Genomic DNA, 18,427 nt, shown 5'->3' with positions numbered 1-18,427 from the left:
AATAGCTTGAAATCAGTCACAATAGCTTGAAATCAGTCACAATAGCTTGAAACCAGTCATAACAACTTGAAATCAGTCATAATAGCTTGAGATCAGTCACAATAGCTTGAAATCAGTCACAATAGCTTGAAATCAGTCACGAAACCAGTCATAACAACTTGAAATCAGTCACAATAGCTTGAAATCAGCCATAATAACTTGAAATCAGTCACAATAGCTTGAAATCAGTCATGAAACCAGTCATAACAACTTCAAATCAGTCATAATAGAAATCAGTCACAATAGCTTGAAATCAGTCATGAAACCAGTCATAACAACTTCAAATCAGTCACAATAGCTTGAAATCAGTCATAATAGCTTGAAATCAGTCATGAACCCAGTCATAATAGCTTGAAATCAGTCACAATAGCTTGAAATCAGTCATAATAGCTTGAAATCAGTCATGAAACCAGTCATAACAACTTGAAATCAGTCACAATAGCTTGAAATCAGCCATAATAGCTTGAAATCAGTCACAATAGCTTGAAATCAGTCACAATAGCTTGAAATCAGTCAGATAGCTTGAAATCAATCATAATAGCTTGCATACTGATTACTGCGCTGTAACATGATGTTTCTCTGTGTTTTAAGTGGTGCAGGTGGGGCTTCCCTGTGCTTTAGGAGACCAGGATGGCGTAGCGGCGTTCGAGGTCACTATACTGGTCATGGACGCCGGTGGGAACATCATCCTGAGGACACCTCACAACGCCTATCTTCTTCAAGACCTGCCAGAGAGGTGAGGAACGCAGCTCCCAGAGTTTAATTTACACTTTTTAACATGTTACCTCTGTTTTGAATGGTCTACTAGAAGAGGAGGTGGCAGGAGAGAGGGTGGGGAGACCAGAGAAGGGGAAGCAGGAGAGGAGAGGAGAGGAGGAGTATTGGCTCTCAATATCACCAATGATGATTGGCTAGCTCTCAGCATCACCAGAGATGATTGGTTGCCCTCTCAATCAAAATGATTGGCTGCCTTAACAAAACGGCCTAAACCCAGCCGTCAGAAAACACAGAAAATGTAACTTTTTTCAATGTGTCAATCACTCTCGAGTCATCTGGGACCCGCGAGCTAAGCCCGGGGGACTACTAGGTGGGCACTTGAACATTCGTAGAGTGTCATTCCAAAAAGTGATCAAATTCAACATCTATTCACAGACTCCAACCTTGACTTTCTCTGCCTCTCAGAGACATGGCTCCATAAACACTCTCCATATGCTTTGATTGTGCCTGGCCACAATGTTTTCAGGAGAGACAGGATTGAAGGAAGAGGAGGGGTGTGATGATTTACATTAAAGAACATATCCGATGTAAACAAATTGAGTGGTCATGTGATAATGAACTAGAATGTATCGGCCTGAACGTTACACTGTCTCCCCAAATGTCTTTTACCCTCATTGGAATGTATAGGCCACCTTCCACCAAAAGTGTGTTTTTTGATCAGTTTAATACCATGCTTAGGGAATGTGATTTTTGGGAAAGAGGTCATCTTAATGGGAGATTTTAACATTAATTATGAAGACAAGTGTTGTAGGAAAAACCTCAAACGGATCACTAATACCTTGACCTACACAGCTAGTTAAAGGGCCAACCAGGGTGACTTGTTGCTCTAAAACACAGATTGATGTGGTGTTCAGTAATAAACCAGAGAGAGAGTGACTAAATCATTCAATATGGTCACTGGGTTGTCTGATCATAATCTGACACTTATAGCCAGAAAGCTGTCTAAGAGCAGGTTTAACCTCTCTACTGTTAGAAAGCCGGATCAACTCAGAATACCTAAGAGTGAATTAAACTATTTTGAAAAAGCAATTAAGGAATAAACTGGAATGATCTCTTGTCCCATACAGACGTGGAAGCTGATACTCAGTTTTTCTATCCACAATCCAGACTACAATAAATGGCTTCCTAAAAGAAAATCAAATCCAAACCTGGCCAAAAGAGCACTCTTCCTGGCTAAATGGAGAAATCTGGAAATTGATGAAAGAACGAGATTATGCTCTAAAAATAGCCCTAAAATCCAAATTGGAGCATGACAGACGTAGGTTTACCATGTTGAGAAATAAGGTGATGAAAGGAATCAGACAGGCCAAGGCAAACTTTTTTATTAACATAATTAGAAGCTAAAAGGGAAATTTCAATTGATATGGGAGAATCTAAAAAGCACAGGGAAAGACCATAGTAACACTGCAAAAAAGACTAGAAATCATGGTGAATAACAATCTAACACAGGATGCAGTTGAAATAGCAACAGCCTTCAATTCCTACTTTATTGACTCTGTCAGGTTACTGACACAGAACCCTCCACTGATTTCTTGGGCTCAGTGCCAGTGAATGACACTCAACCTGTCTTCATCATAAGGGGAGGTTTCTGAGTCAAAGGTGAACAAGGTGATTAGCTCACTAAAGAACTCTAAAGCCAAAGATGTGTTTGGGATGGACTCTACCTTCTTAAAAAAACTACAAAGAGTCACTCATTGGCCCCATTACTAAGGTCACCAACACATCTATTGGTCTCGTGTGTTTCCAAGGGTATGGAAGTCGGCCATAATAACGGCCATCTTTAAATCAGGCGACCCTGCTGACGTGAGTAACTACAGGCCCATTAGTATACTACCTGTGGTGTCAAAGGTTGTTGAAAAGTGTGTAGCAGAACAACTGATTGCCCACCTCAACAACAGCCCCTTCACATTACACTCCATGCAGTTTGGCTTCAGAGCGCAAACACCCACAGAAACGGCCAACTGCTTTCTTTCTGAAAATGTGAAGTCCAAGATGGACAAAGGGGGTGCTGTTGGGGCTGTGTTTCTGGACCTAAGGAAGGCTTTGATACTGTTAACCATGAGATTCTCATCACAAAATTGTCCAAGTTCAACTTTTCCCTGATGCCTTGAGATGGATGAAATCATACCTTGAAGGCAGAACTCAGTGTGTCAGAGTGAGCACGAGCTGTCGCCCACTCGTAGCTATGATGTGGGCGTGCCCCAAGGGTCAATACTGGGTTCTCCTGTTCAGCCTGTACATTAATGATCTGCCTTCTGTCTGTACTGGGTCTGAAGTTCAAATGTATGCAGATGATACAGTGATATATGTGCATGCAAAGAGCAAACAACAAGCTGCACAAGAACTCACTACTGTAATGGTCCAGGTTACAAGTGGCTCAGTGACTCGTGTTTGCATCTCAATGTGAAAAAACTGTTTGCATGTTCTTCACAAAGAGGGCAACAGATGCTACGAGCCAGATGTCTATGTGTCAGGGGAGAAGCTCCAGGTGGTATCCGATTTTAAGTACTTGGCATCATACTTGATTCCAACCTCTTTTAAAAAGCATGTGAAAAAGGTAATTCAAATAACTAAATTAATCTAGCTAATTTCCGATTTATACGAAATTGTTTGACTACAGAGGTAGCAAAACTGTACTTCAAATCTATGATACTCCCCCACTTAACATACTGCTTGACTAGTTGGGCCCAAGCTTGCTGTACAACATTAAAACCTATTCAGTCTGTCTACAAACAGGCTCTCAAAGTGCTTGATAGGAAGCCCAATAGCCATCATCATTGTCACATCCTTAGAAAGCATGAGCTCTTGAGTTGGGAAAATCTTTGTGCAATACACCGACGCATGTCTTGTATTCAAGATCCTTAATGGCCTGGCTCCTCCCCTCCACTCAATATTTTTGTTAAACAGAAAACCCAGACATATGGCAGCAGATCCTCAAGGTCTGCCATGAGAGGTGACTGTATAGTTCCCTAAGGAAAAGCACCTTTAGTAAATCTGCATTCTTGTGAGAGCTTCCCATGTCTGGAATACACTGCCATCAGACACACATAACTGCACCACATATCACACTTTCACAAAATGCTTGAAGACCTACAAAAGGTCAATCAGATTTGTGAACATGGTCCCTAGCTGTGTGCTGCCGCTCTGGGTGTTGTCTGTTGTCTGTAGCTTGGTGAGGTGTGGAAAAAGACTTTGTTGCTTTTATGAATATTGTTTGCTGCTTTTTGTTCTATGTTGCTCTGTCTGTATGCTATGTCTTGCTTGTCCTATGTTGCTATGTCTTGCTTGTTCTATGGTGCTATTGTCTATATTGTAATTGTTTTTAATAACCTGCCCAGGACTGCCAAATTAGCCGGCTGGCTAAAACCGGCACTTTTACTGAAACGTTGATTAATGTGCACTGTCCCTGTAAAAAAAAAAAAAAAAAAAAAACCAGAGATGATTGGCTAGCTCTCAGCATCACCAGAGATGACGGCTAGCCTTCCCTCAGCATCACCAGAGATGATTGGCTAGCTCTCAGCATCGCCAGAGACAGATTGGCTAGCTCTCAATTTTGCCAGAGATGATTGGCTAGCTCTCAGCATCACCAGAGATGATTGGCTAGCTCTCAGCATCACCAGAGATGAGTGGCTAGCTCTCAGCATCACCAGAGATGATTGGCTAGCTCTCAATTTTGCCAGAGATGTTTGGCTAGCTCTCAGCATCACCAGAGATGATTGGCTAGCTCAATTTTGCCAGAGATGATTGGCTAGCTCTCAGCATCACCAGAGATGATTGGCTAGCTCAATTTTGCCAGAGATGGATTGGCTAGCTCTCAGCATTGCCAGAGATGATTGGCTAGCTCCTCAGCATCGCCAGAGATGATTGGCTAGCTCTCACTTTGCCAGAGATGATTGGCTAGCTCACCATCACCAGAGATGATTGGCTAGCTCTCAGCATCACCAGAGATTATTGGCTAGCTCAGCATCAGTCAGCTACTGCTGACTGGATATTATAACATTACCCTGTCTGATTTAGTTCTACCTCTGCTGTCTGGATATTATAATATTACCCTGTCTGATTTAGTTCTACCTCTGCTGACTGGATATTATAACATTACCCTGTCTGATTTAGTTTAACCTCTGCCTCTGCTGACTGGATATTAAACATTACCCTGTCTGATTTAGTTCTACCTCCCTGCTACTGCTGACTGATATTATAACATTACCCTGTCTGATTTAGCTCTGCCTCTGCTGACTGGATATTATAACATTACCCTGTCTGATTTAGTTCTGCCTCTGCTACTGCTGACTGATATTATAACATTACCCTGTCTGATTTAGTTCTGCTGCTACTTGACTGGATATTACAACATTGCCCTGTCTGATTTAGTTCTACCTCTGCTGACTGGATATTATAACATTACCCTGTCTGATTTGTTCTACCTCTGCTGACTGGATATTATAACATTACCCTGTCTGATTTAGTTCTACCTCTGCTGACTGGATATTATAACATTACCCCTTCTGATTTAGTTCTGCCTCTGCTGACTGGATATTATAACATTACCTCTGTCTGATTTAGCTCTGCCTCTGCTGACTGGATATTATAACATTACCCTGTCTGATTTAGTTCTACCTCTGCTGACTGGATATTATAACATTACCCTGTCTGATTTAGCTCTGCCTCTGCTGACTGGATATTATAACATTACCCTGTCTGATTTAGCTCTGCCTCTGCTACTGCTGACTTTATATTATACATTACCCTGTCTGATTTAGTTCTACCTCTGCTGTCTGGATATTATAACATTACCCTGTCTGATTTAGTTCTACCTTCTGCTGACTGGATATTATAACATTACCCTGTCTGATTTAGTTCTACCTCTGCTGACTGGATATTATAACATTACATTTACACTGATTTAGTTTAACCTCTGATTTAGTTCCTCTGCTGACTGATATTATAACATTACCCTGTCTGATTTAGTTCTGCCCTGCTCTGGATATTATAACATTACCCTGTCTGATTTAGTCTCTGCTGCTGACTGGATATTATAACATTACCCTGTCTGATTTAGTTCTGCCTCTGCTGACTGGATATTATAACATTACCCTGTCTGATTTAGTTCTACTGCTACTGCTGACTGATATTATAACATTACCCTGTCTGATTTAGTTCTGCTGCTGCTGACTGGATATTATAACATTACCCTGTCTGATTTAGTTCTGCCTCTGCTGACTGGATATTATAACATTACCCTGTCTTATTTAGCTCTGCCTCTGCTGACTGGATATTATAACATTACCCTGTCTGATTTAGTTCTGCCTCTGCTGACTGGATATTATAACATTACCCTGTCTGATTTAGTTCTTGCTCTGCTACTGCTGACTGGATATTATAACATTACCCTGTCTGATTTAGTTCTGCCTCTGCTACTGCTGACTGGATATTATAACATTACCCTGTCTGATTTAGCTCTGCCTCTGCTGACTGGATATTATAACATTACCCTGTCTGATTTAGCTCTGCCTCTGCTGACTGGATATTATAACATTACCCTGTCTGATTTAGCTCTGCCTCTCTGCTGTCTGATATTATAACATTACCCTGTCTGACTGGACTGGATATTATAACATTACCCTGTCTGATTTAGTTCACCTCTGCTGACTGGATATTATAACATTGCCCTGTCTGATTTAGTTCTACCTGCCTCCTGCTGACTGGATATTATAACATTACCCTGTCTGATTTAGTTCTGCCTCTGCTGACTGGATATTATAACATTACCCTGTCTGATTTAGTTCTACCTCTGCTCTGCTGACTGGATATTATAACATTACCCTGTCTGATTTAGTTCTACCTCTGCTGACTGGATATTATAACATTACCCTGTCTGATTTAGTTCTGCCTCTGCTACTGCTGACTGGATATTATAACATTACCCTGTCTGATTTAGTTCTGCCTCTGCTGACTGGATATTATAACATTACCCTGTCTGATTTAGTTCTACCTCTGCTGACTGGATATTATAACATTACCCTGTCTGATTTAGCTCTGCCTCTGCTGACTGGATATTATAACATTACCCTGTCTGATTTAGTTCTACCTCTGCTGACTGGATATAATAACATTACCCTGTCTGATTTAGTTCTGCCTCTGCTACTGCTGACTTTATATTATAAGATGTGGTACAACCACAACAGAAGTGGTTGAGATGCCCTGCTTTAGGGTGGTGGCGAGACAGCAGGATGTATAGAGACAGCAGGATGTATAGAGACAGCAGGATGTATAGAGACAACAGGATGTATAGGGGTGAGAGACAGCAGGATGTATAGAGACAGCAGGATGTATAGAGACAGGGATGTATAGAGACAGCAGGATGTATAGAGACAGCAGGATGTATAGAGACAGCAGGATGTATAGAGACAGCTGGATGTATAGAGACAGCAGGATGTAGACAGAGGGGCATAGAGACAGCAGGATGTATAGAGACAGCAGGATGTATAGAGACAGCAGGATGTATAGAGACAGCTGGATGTATAGAGACAGCTGGATGTATAGAGACAGCAGGATGTATAGAGGGGTATAGAGACAGCAGGATGTATAGAGACAGCAGGATGTATAGAGACAGCAGGATGTATAGAGGGGTATAGAGACCTGAACACTGTGGGTAGTATAGGGCGCTATGTCGGAAATAGGATGCCATTTGGGACATGACCCATATGTTCCTGCCTGCTGGAATGGATCAGAGCTCAGTGGAGAGAGAGAGAGAAGTAGAGAGAGCGAGGGAAGGAGAGAGAGAGAGAGAGAGAGAGAGAGAGAGAGAGAGAAGGAGAGAGAGAAAGAGAGAGAGAGAGGAGAGAGAGAGAGAAAGCGAGAGAGAGAGAGAGAAGGAGAGAGAGAGAGTGAGAGTGTGTGTCGAGGTCATGTCTTCCTGGTGCTCTCATGTTTAAAGCCTTGTCCTAATGGGGGGGGTGACCAGGGAGGAGAGAGGGAGGAAGTTACCTGCCAATCAGCATCCAGGACAAAGGCCATAGCTGGGACATGATGTCATGGGAACTCTGCCAGCTGCAGATTGAGGCTGGAACAGGAGACACACACACCAGTACCCCTCCACACACACACACACACACACACACACAGCAGTACCCCTCCACACACACACACACAGCAGTACCCCTCCACACACACACACAGCAGTACCCTCCACACACACACCAGTACCCTCCACACACACACACACCAGTACCCTCCACACACACACACACAGCAGTACCCCCACACACACACACACCAGTACCCCTCCACACACACACACACACCAGTACCCTCCACACACACACACATACACCAGTACCCTCCACACACACAGCACACACACACGCACCCTCCACACACACAGCACGTACCCTCCACACACACACACAGCAGTACCCTCCACACACACACACACACACACACACCAGTACCTCCACACACACACCAGTACCCTCCACACACACACACATACACACACACACCAGTACCCTCCACACACACAGCAGTACCCCTCCACACACACAGCGATACCCCCTCCACACACACAGCAATACCCCTCCACACACACAGTACACACACAGCAGTACCCTCCACACACACAGCAGTACCCTCCACACACACACACACAGTACCCCCCACACACACACACACACACACCCACACCAGTACCCCTCCACACACACAGCAATACCCTCCACACACACAGCACACTCCTCCACACACACAGCAGTACCCTCCACACACACAGCAATACCCTCCACACACACAGCAATACCCCTCCACACACACACAGCAGTACCTCCACACACACACAGTACCCCTCCACACACACACCAGTACCCTCCACACACACACACACACACACACAGCAGTACCCTCCACACACACACAGCAGTACCCTCCACACACACACACGCAGCAGTACCCCTCCACACACACCAGTACCCCCCCACACACACACACACAGTACCCCCTCCACACACACACACAGCAGTACCCTCCACACACACCACAGCAGTACCCCTCCACACACACACACACACACACAGCAGTACCCTCCACACACACACAGCAGTACCCCTCAACACACAGCAGTACCCCTCCACACACACACAACAGCCTCCACACACACACACACACACACAGCAGTACCCCTCCACACACAACACACACAGTACCCTCCACACACACACACAGCAGTACCTCCACACACACACAGCACTCACACAGTACCCTCCACACACACACACACAGCAGTACCTCCACACACACACACAGTACCCCTCAACACACACCAGTACCCCTCAACACACACCAGTACCCCTCAACACACACCAGTACCCCTCAACACACACCAGTACCCCTCAACACACACCAGTACCCCTCACAGGGTTGGGGTACAGGGATGGGGTACTATATAGACAGGGTTGGGGTTCTATATAGACAGGGTTGGGGTACAGGGTTGGGGTTCTATATAGACAGTGTTGGGGTTCTCTATAGACAGGGTTGGGGTACTATATAGACAGGGTTGGGGTTCTATATAGACAGGTTTGGGGTTCTATATAGACAGGGTTGGGGTTCTATATAGACAGGGTTGGGGTTCTATATAGGCAGGGTTGGGGTTCTATATAGACAGGGTTGGGGTACAGGGTTGGGGTTCTATATAGACAGTGTTGGGGTTCTCTATAGACAGTGTTGGGGTTCTATATAGACAGGGTTGGGGTTCTATATAGACAGGGTTGGGGTTCTATATAGACAGGGTTTGTGGTTTGCAGTTTAGTTACTGTTATATTGGTTCCATTTCACCAGACAAGCCCTGTCAAAGACCAGGTGTGGACCTCAGCTCCAGGTCCGGCTGTAGCAGGGATTTATACTAGCTTAGGGCACTTCCTATCTGTTACAGGAAGCAGCGACACCAAACCAGACTTCATAAACCAAATCAAATCAAATCCAATTTATTTATATAGCCCTTCGTACATCAGCAGATATCTCAAAGTGCTGTACAGAAACCCAGCCTAAAACCCCAAACAGCAAGCAATGCAGGTGTAGAAGCACGATGGCTAGGAAAAACTCCCTAGAAAGGCCAAAACCTAGGAAGAAACCTAGAGAGGAACCAGGCTATGTGGGGTGGCCAGTCCTCTTCTGGCTGTGCCGGGTGGAGATTATAACAGAACATGGCCAAGATGTTCAAATGTTCATAAATGACCAGCATGGCCGAATAATAATAAGGCAGAACAGTTGAAACTGGAGCAGCAGCACAGTCAGGTGGAAGTTGAAACTGGAGCAGCAGCATGGCCAGGTGGACTGGGGACAGCAAGGAGTCATCATGTCAGGTAGTCCTGGGGCATGGTCCTAGGGCTCAGGTCAGTTGAAACTGGAACAGCAGCATGGCCAGGTGGACTGGGGACAGCAAGGAGTCATCATGTCAGGTAGTCCTGGGGCATGGTCCTAGGGCTCAGGTCCTCCGAGAGAGAGAAAGAAAGAGAGAAGGAGAGAATTAGAGAACGCACACTTAGATTCACACAGGACACCGAATAGGACAGGAGAAGTACTCCAGATATAACAAACTGACCCCAGCCCCCCGACACATAAACTACTGCAGCATAAATACTGGAGGCTGAGACAGTAGGGGTCAGGAGACACTGTGGCCCCATCCGAGGACAAGCCTCAGGGCCAAACAGGAACGATATAACCCCACCCACTTTGCCAAAGCACAGCCCCCACACCACTAGAGGGATATCTTCAACCACCAACTTACCATCCTGAGACAAGGCTGAGTATAGCCCACAAAGATCTCCGCCACGGCACAACCCAAGGGGGGGGCGTTAATGTTCCATGTCCTGTCCTATTTCCCAATGTGGGATATGGTGTCAAAGTAGGAACAAATATACATCTAGCTGTTTAAATCAAAATTAGTACAAAAGGTTTTATAACAGCTAAGGCGTAGTTTCCTGTGTCCCAAATGGCTCCATATTCCCTACATAGGGACTGGGGCGGCAGGGTAGCCTAGTGGCTATAGCCTCTTTACTGTATATAGCCTCTCTACTGTATATAGCCTCTCTACTGTATATAACCTCCCTACTGTATATAGCCTCACTACTGTATACAGCCTCTCTACTGTATATAGCCTCTCTACTGTATATAGCCTCTCTACTGTATATAGCCTCTCTACTGTATATAACCTCTACTGTATATAGCCTCCCTACTGTATATAACCTCTCTACTGTATATAACCTCTACTGTATATAACCTCTCTACTGTATATAACCTCTCTACTGTATATAACCTCTACTGTATATAACCTCTACTGTATATAACCTCTACTGTATATAACCTCTACTGTATATAACCTCTACTGTATATAACCTCTACTGTATATAACCTCTACTGTATATAACCTCTACTGTATATAACCTCTACTGTATATAACCTCTACTGTATATAACCTCTCTACTGTATATAACCTCTACTGTATATAACCTCTACTACTGTATATAGCCTCTCTACTGTATATAGCCTCTACTGTATATAACCTCTACTGTATATAGCCTCCTACTGTATATAGCCTCTCTACTGTATATAGCCTCTCTACTGTATAAAACCTCTACTGTATATAACCTCTCTACTGTATAAAGCCTCTCTACTGTATAAAGCCTCTCTACTGTATAAAGCCTCTCTACTGTATAAAGCCTCTCTACTGTATATAGCCTCCCTACTGTATATAACCTCTCTACTGTATATAGCCTCCCTACTGTATATAACCTCTCTACTGTATATAACCTCTACTGTATATAACCTCTCTACTGTATATAACCTCTACTGTATATAACCTCTACTGTATATAACCTCTCTACTGTATAAAGCCTCTCTACTGTATATAACCTCTACTGTATAAAGCCTCTCTACTGTATATAGCCTCCCTACTGTATATAACCTCTCTACTGTATATAGCCTCCCTACTGTATATAACCTCTACTGTATATAACCTCTCTACTGTATATAACCTCTCTACTGTATATAACCTCTACTGTATATAACCTCTCTACTGTATATAACCTCTACTGTATATAACCTCTCTACTGTATATAACCTCTACTGTATATAACCTCTCTACTGTATATAACCTCTCTACTGTATATAACCTCTACTGTATATAACCTCTACTGTATATAACCTCTCTACTGTATATAACCTCTCTACTGTATATAACCTCTCTACTGTATATAGCCTCTCTACTGTATATAACCTCTACTGTATATAACCTCTCTACTGTATATAGCCTCTCTACTGTATATAGCCTCTCTACTGTATATAACCTCTACTGTATATAACCTCTCTACTGTATATAACCTCTACTGTATATAACCTCTCTGTATATAACCTCTACTGTATATAACCTCTCTACTGTATATAACCTCTCTACTGTATATAACCTCTCTACTGTATATAACCTCTACTGTATATAACCTCTCTACTGTATATAACCTCTCTACTGTATATAACCTCTACTGTATATAACCTCTCTACTGTATATAACCTCTACTGTATATAGCCTCTCTACTGTATATAGCCTCTACTGTATATAACCTCTCTACTGTATATAGCCTCTCTACTGTATATAACCTCTCTACTGTATATAACCTCTACTGTATATAGCTGTATATATAACCTCTACTGTATATAACCTCTACTGTATATAACCTCTACTGTATATAGCCTCTCTACTGTATATAACCTCTACTGTATATAACCTCTACTGTATATAACCTCTACTGTATATAACCTCTACTGTATATAGCCTCTCTACTGTATATAACCTCTCTACTGTATATAACCTCTCTACTGTATATAACCTCTCTACTGTATATAACCTCTCTACTGTATATAACCTCTCTACTGTATATAACCTCTACTGTATATAACCTCTACTGTATATAACCTCCTCTACTGTATATAACCTCTACTGTATATGTATATAACCTCTACTGTATATAACCTCTCTACTGTATATAACCTCTCTACTGTATATAGCCTCTCTACTGTATATAACCTCTCTACTGTACTGTATATAACCTCTCTACTGTATATAACCTCTCTACTGTATATAACCTCTACTGTATATAACCTCTCTACTGTATATAACCTCTACTGTATAAAGCCTACTACTGTATATAACCTCTACTCTCTACTGTATATAACCTCTCTGTATATAACCTCTACTATAAGCCTCTACTGTATATAACCTCTCTACTGTATATAACCTCTCTACTGTATATAACCTCTCTACTGTATATAACCTCTCTACTGTATATAACCTCTACTGTATATAACCTCTACTGTATATAGCCTCTACTGTATATAACCTCTCTACTGTATATAACCTCTACTGTATATAACCTCTACTGTATATAACCTCTCTACTGTATATAACCTCTCTACTGTATATAACCTCTACTGTATATAACCTCTACTGTATATAACCTCTACTGTATATAACCTCTCTACTGTATAAAGCCTCTCTACTGTATATAACCTCTCTACTGTATATAACCTCTACTGTATATAACCTCTCTACTGTATATAACCTCTACTGTATATAGCCTCTACTGTATATAGCCTCTCTACTGTATATAACCTCTCTACTGTATATAACCTCTACTGTATATAACCTCTACTGTATATAGCCTCTCTACTGTATATAACCTCTACTGTATATAACCTCTACTGTATATAGCCTCTCTACTGTATATAGCCTCTCTACTGTATATAACCTCTCTACTGTATATAAGCCTACTCTACTGTATATAACCTCTCTACTGTATATAACCTCTCTACTGTATATAACCTCTCTACTGTATATAACCTCTCTACTGTATATAACCTCTACTACTGTATATAACCTCTACTGTATATAACCTCTCTACTGTATATAACCTCTCTACTGTATATAACCTCTCTACTGTATATAACCTCTACTGTATATAACCTCTCTACTGTATATAACCTCTACTGTATATAACCTCTCTACTGTATATAACCTCTACTGTATATAACCTCTCTACTGTATATAACCTCTCTACTGTATATAACCTCTCTACTGTATATAACCTCTACTGTATATAGCCTCTACTGTATATAACCTCTCTATATAACCTCTACTGTATATAACCTCTCTACTGTATATAGCCTCTCTACTGTATATAACCTCTCTACTGTATATAACCTCTACTGTATATAACCTCTCTACTGTATATAACCTCTACTGTATATAACCTCTACTGTATATAACCTCTCTACTGTATATAACCTCTCTACTGTATATAACCTCTACTGTATATAACCTCTACTATATAACCTCTCTACTGTATATAACCTCTACTGTATATAACCTCTCTACTGTATATAACCTCTCTACTGTATATAACCTCTCTACTGTATATAGCCTCTCTACTGTATATAACCTCTACTGTATATAACCTCTCTACTGTATATAACCTCTCTACTGTATATAACCCTCTACTGTATATAACCTCTGTATATAACCTCTACTGTATATAACCTCTCTACTGTATATAACCTCTCTACTGTATATAACCTCTACTGTATATAACCTCTCTACTGTATATAACCTCTCTACTGTATATAACCTCTACTGTATATAGCCTCTACTGTATATAACCTCTACTGTATATAACCTCTCTACTGTATATAACCTCTACTACTATATAACCTCTACTGTATATAACCTCTACTGTATATAACCTCTCTACTGTATATAACCTCTACTGTATATAACCTCTACTGTATATAGCCTCTCTACTGTATATAACCTCTACTGTATATAACCTCTACTGTATATAACCTCTACTGTATATAACCTCTCTACTGTATATAACCTCTCTACTGTATATAGCCTCTCTACTGTATATAACCTCTACTGTATATAACCTCTACTGTATATAACCTCTACTGTATATAACCTCTACTGTATATAACCTCTACTGTATATAACCTCTCTACTGTATATAACCTCTACTGTATATAACCTCTCTACTGTATATAACCTCTCTACTGTATATAACCTCTACTGTATATAACCTCTACTGTATATAGCCTCTCTACTGTATATAGCCTACTGTATATAACTCTACTGTATATAACCTCTCTACTGTATATAACCTCTACTGTATATAACCTCTACTGTATATAACCTCTACTACTATATAGCCTCTCTACTGTATATAAGCCTCTCTACTGTATATAACCTCTACTGTATATAACCCTCTACTGTATATAGCCTCTCTACTGTATATAACCTCTCTACTGTATATAACCTCCTCTACTGTATATAACCTCTCTACTGTATATAACCTCTCCTCTACTGTATATAACCTCTCTACTGTATATAACCTCTCTACTGTATATAACCTCTCTACTGTATATAACCTCTCTACTGTATATAACTGTATATAACCTCTCTACTGTATATAACCTCTCTACTGTATATAGCCTCTCTACTGTATATAACCTCTCTACTGTATATAACCTCTACTCTACTGTATATAACCTCTACCTCTCTACTGTATATAGCCTCTCTACTGTATATAACCTCTCTACTGTATATAGCCTCTCTACTGTATATAACCTCTACTGTATATAACCTCTCTACTGTATATAACCTCTCTACTGTATATAACCTCTACTGTATATAACCTCTACTGTATATAACCTCTACTGTATATAACCTCTCTACTGTATATAACCTCTCTACTGTATATAACCTCTCTACTGTATATAACCTCTACTGTATATAACTCTACTGTATATAACCTCTACTGTATATAACCTCTCTGTATATAACCTCTACTGTATATAACCTCTCTACTGTATATAACCTCTCTACTGTATAAACCTCTCTACTGTATATAACCTCTACTGTATATAACCTCTACTGTATATAACCTCTACTGTATATAACCTCTACTGTATATAACCTGTATATAACCTCTCTACTGTATATAACCTCTCTACTGTATATAACCTCCTCTACTGTATATAACCTCTCTACTGTATATAACCTCTACTGTATATAACCTCTACTGTATATAACCTCTGTATATAACCTCTACTGTATATAACCTCTACTGTATATAACCTCTACTGTATATAACCTCTACTGTATATAACCTCTACTGTATATAACCTCTACTGTATATAACCTCTCTACTGTATATAACCTCTACTGTATATAACCTCTACTGTATATAACCTCTACTGTATATAGCCTCTCTACTGTATATAACCTCTCTACTGTATATAACCTCTACTGTATATAACCTCTACTGTATATAACCTCTACTGTATATAACCTCTCTACTGTATATAACCTCTACTGTATATAACCTCTCTACTGTATATAACCTCTCTACTGTATATAACCTCTACTGTATATAACCTCTCTACTGTATATAACCTCTACTGTATATAACCTCTACTGTATATAACCTCTCTACTGTATATAACCTCTCTACTGTATATAACCTCTCTACTGTATATAACCTCTCTACTGTATATAACCTCTCTACTGTATATAACCTCTCTACTGTATATAACCTCTACTCTACTGTATATAACCTCTACTGTATATAGCCTCTCTACTGTATATAGCCTCTACTGTATATAACCTCTCTGTATATAACCTCTACTGTATATAGCCTATATAACCTCTCTACTGTATATAACCTCTCTACTGTATATAACTGTATATAACCTCTACTGTATATAACCTCTCTACTGTATATAGCCTCTCTACTGTATATAACCTCTCTACTGTATATATAACCTCTACTGTATATAACCTACTGTATATAGCCTCTACTGTATATAACCTCTACTGTATATAACCTCTACTACTGTATATAACCTCTCTACTGTATATAACCTATAACCTCTACTGTACTGTATATAAACCTCTACTGTATATAACCTCTACTGTATATAACCTGTATATAACCTCTACTGTATATAGCCTCTCTACTGTATATAACCTCTACTGTATATAACCTCTACTGTATATAACCTCTACTACTGTATATAACCTCTACTGTATATAGCCTCTCTACTGTCTACTGTATATAACCTCTCTACTGTATATAACCTCTACTGTATATAACCTCTACTGTATATAACCTCTACTGTATATAACCTCTCTACTGTATATAACCTCTCTACTGTATATAACCTCTCTACTGTATATAACCTCTATATATAACCTCTACTGTATATAACCTCTCTACTGTATATAACCTCTACTACTGTATATAGCCTCTCTACTGTATATAACCTCTACTGTATATAGCCTCTACTGTATATAACCTCTACTGTACTGTATATAACCTCTCTACTGTATATAACCTCTACCCTCTACTGTATATAACCTCTACTGTATATAACCTCTACTGTATATAACCTCTCTACTGTATATAACCTCTACTGTATATAACCTCTACTGTATATAGCCTCTCTACTGTATATAACCTCTCTACTGTATATAACCTCTCTACTGTATATAACCTCTACTGTATATAACCTCTCTACTGTATATAACCTCTACTGTATATAACCTCTCTACTGTATATAACCTCTCTACTGTATATAGCCTCTCTACTGTATATAACCTCTCTACTGTATACTGTATATAACCTCTCTACTGTATATAACCTCTACTGTATAAAGCTGTATATAACCTCTCTACTGTATATAACCTCTCTACTGTATATAACCTCTACTGTATATAACCTCTACTGTATATAACCTCTACTGTATATAACCTCTACTGTATATAACCTCTACTGTATATAACCTCTACTGTATATAACCTCTACTGTATATAACCTATGTATATACCTCTACTGTATATAACCTCTACTGTATATAACCTCTACTGTATATAACCTCTCTACTGTATATAACCTCTCTACTGTATATAACCTCTACTGTATATAACCTCTACTGTATATAACCTCTACTCTATAACCTGTATATAACCTCTCTACTGTATATAACCTCTACTGTATATAACCTCTCTACTGTATATAACCTCTACTGTATATAACCTCTACTGTATATAACCTCTACTGTATATAACCTCTCCTACTGTATATAACCTCTACTGTACTGTATATAACCTCTCTACTGTATATAGCCTCTACTGTATATAACCTAATATAACCTCTCTACTGTATATAACCTCTCTACTGTATATAACCTCTACTGTATATAACCTCTACTGTATATAACCTCTACTGTATATAACCTCTCTACTGTATATAACCTCTACTGTATATAACCTCTACTGTATATAACCTCTCTACTGTATATAACCTCTACTGTATATAACCTCTCTACTGTATATAACCTCTACTGTATATAACCTCTCTACTGTATATAACCTCTACTGTATATAACCTCTACTGTACTGTATATAACCTCTCTACTGTATATAGCCTCTCTACTGTATATAACCTCTCTACTGTATATAACCTCTACTGTATATAGCCTCTACTGTATATAGCCTCCTCTACTGTATATA

The 18,427-nt window shown here is 40.1% G+C and overlaps 1 protein-coding gene across 1 annotated transcript in view; it reads left to right on the top strand.

Moving 5' to 3' along the window:
- The window catches only part of LOC115115274 (wnt inhibitory factor 1-like), a 70,290-nt gene that overhangs the window by 16,923 nt on the left and 34,940 nt on the right, over positions 1 to 18,427 (top strand). Inside the window, 2 exon segments of the mRNA XM_065021181.1 lie at positions 631 to 749; positions 751 to 775. Coding sequence (XP_064877253.1) covers positions 631 to 749; positions 751 to 775 — 144 coding nt within the window.

Source organism: Oncorhynchus nerka, linkage group LG8 (assembly GCF_034236695.1).
Source record: "Oncorhynchus nerka isolate Pitt River linkage group LG8, Oner_Uvic_2.0, whole genome shotgun sequence".
Taxonomy (NCBI): domain Eukaryota; kingdom Metazoa; phylum Chordata; class Actinopteri; order Salmoniformes; family Salmonidae; genus Oncorhynchus; species Oncorhynchus nerka.
Note: the sequence above shows the minus strand (reverse complement) of the source record. Positions and strands in the feature narration are given on the sequence as shown.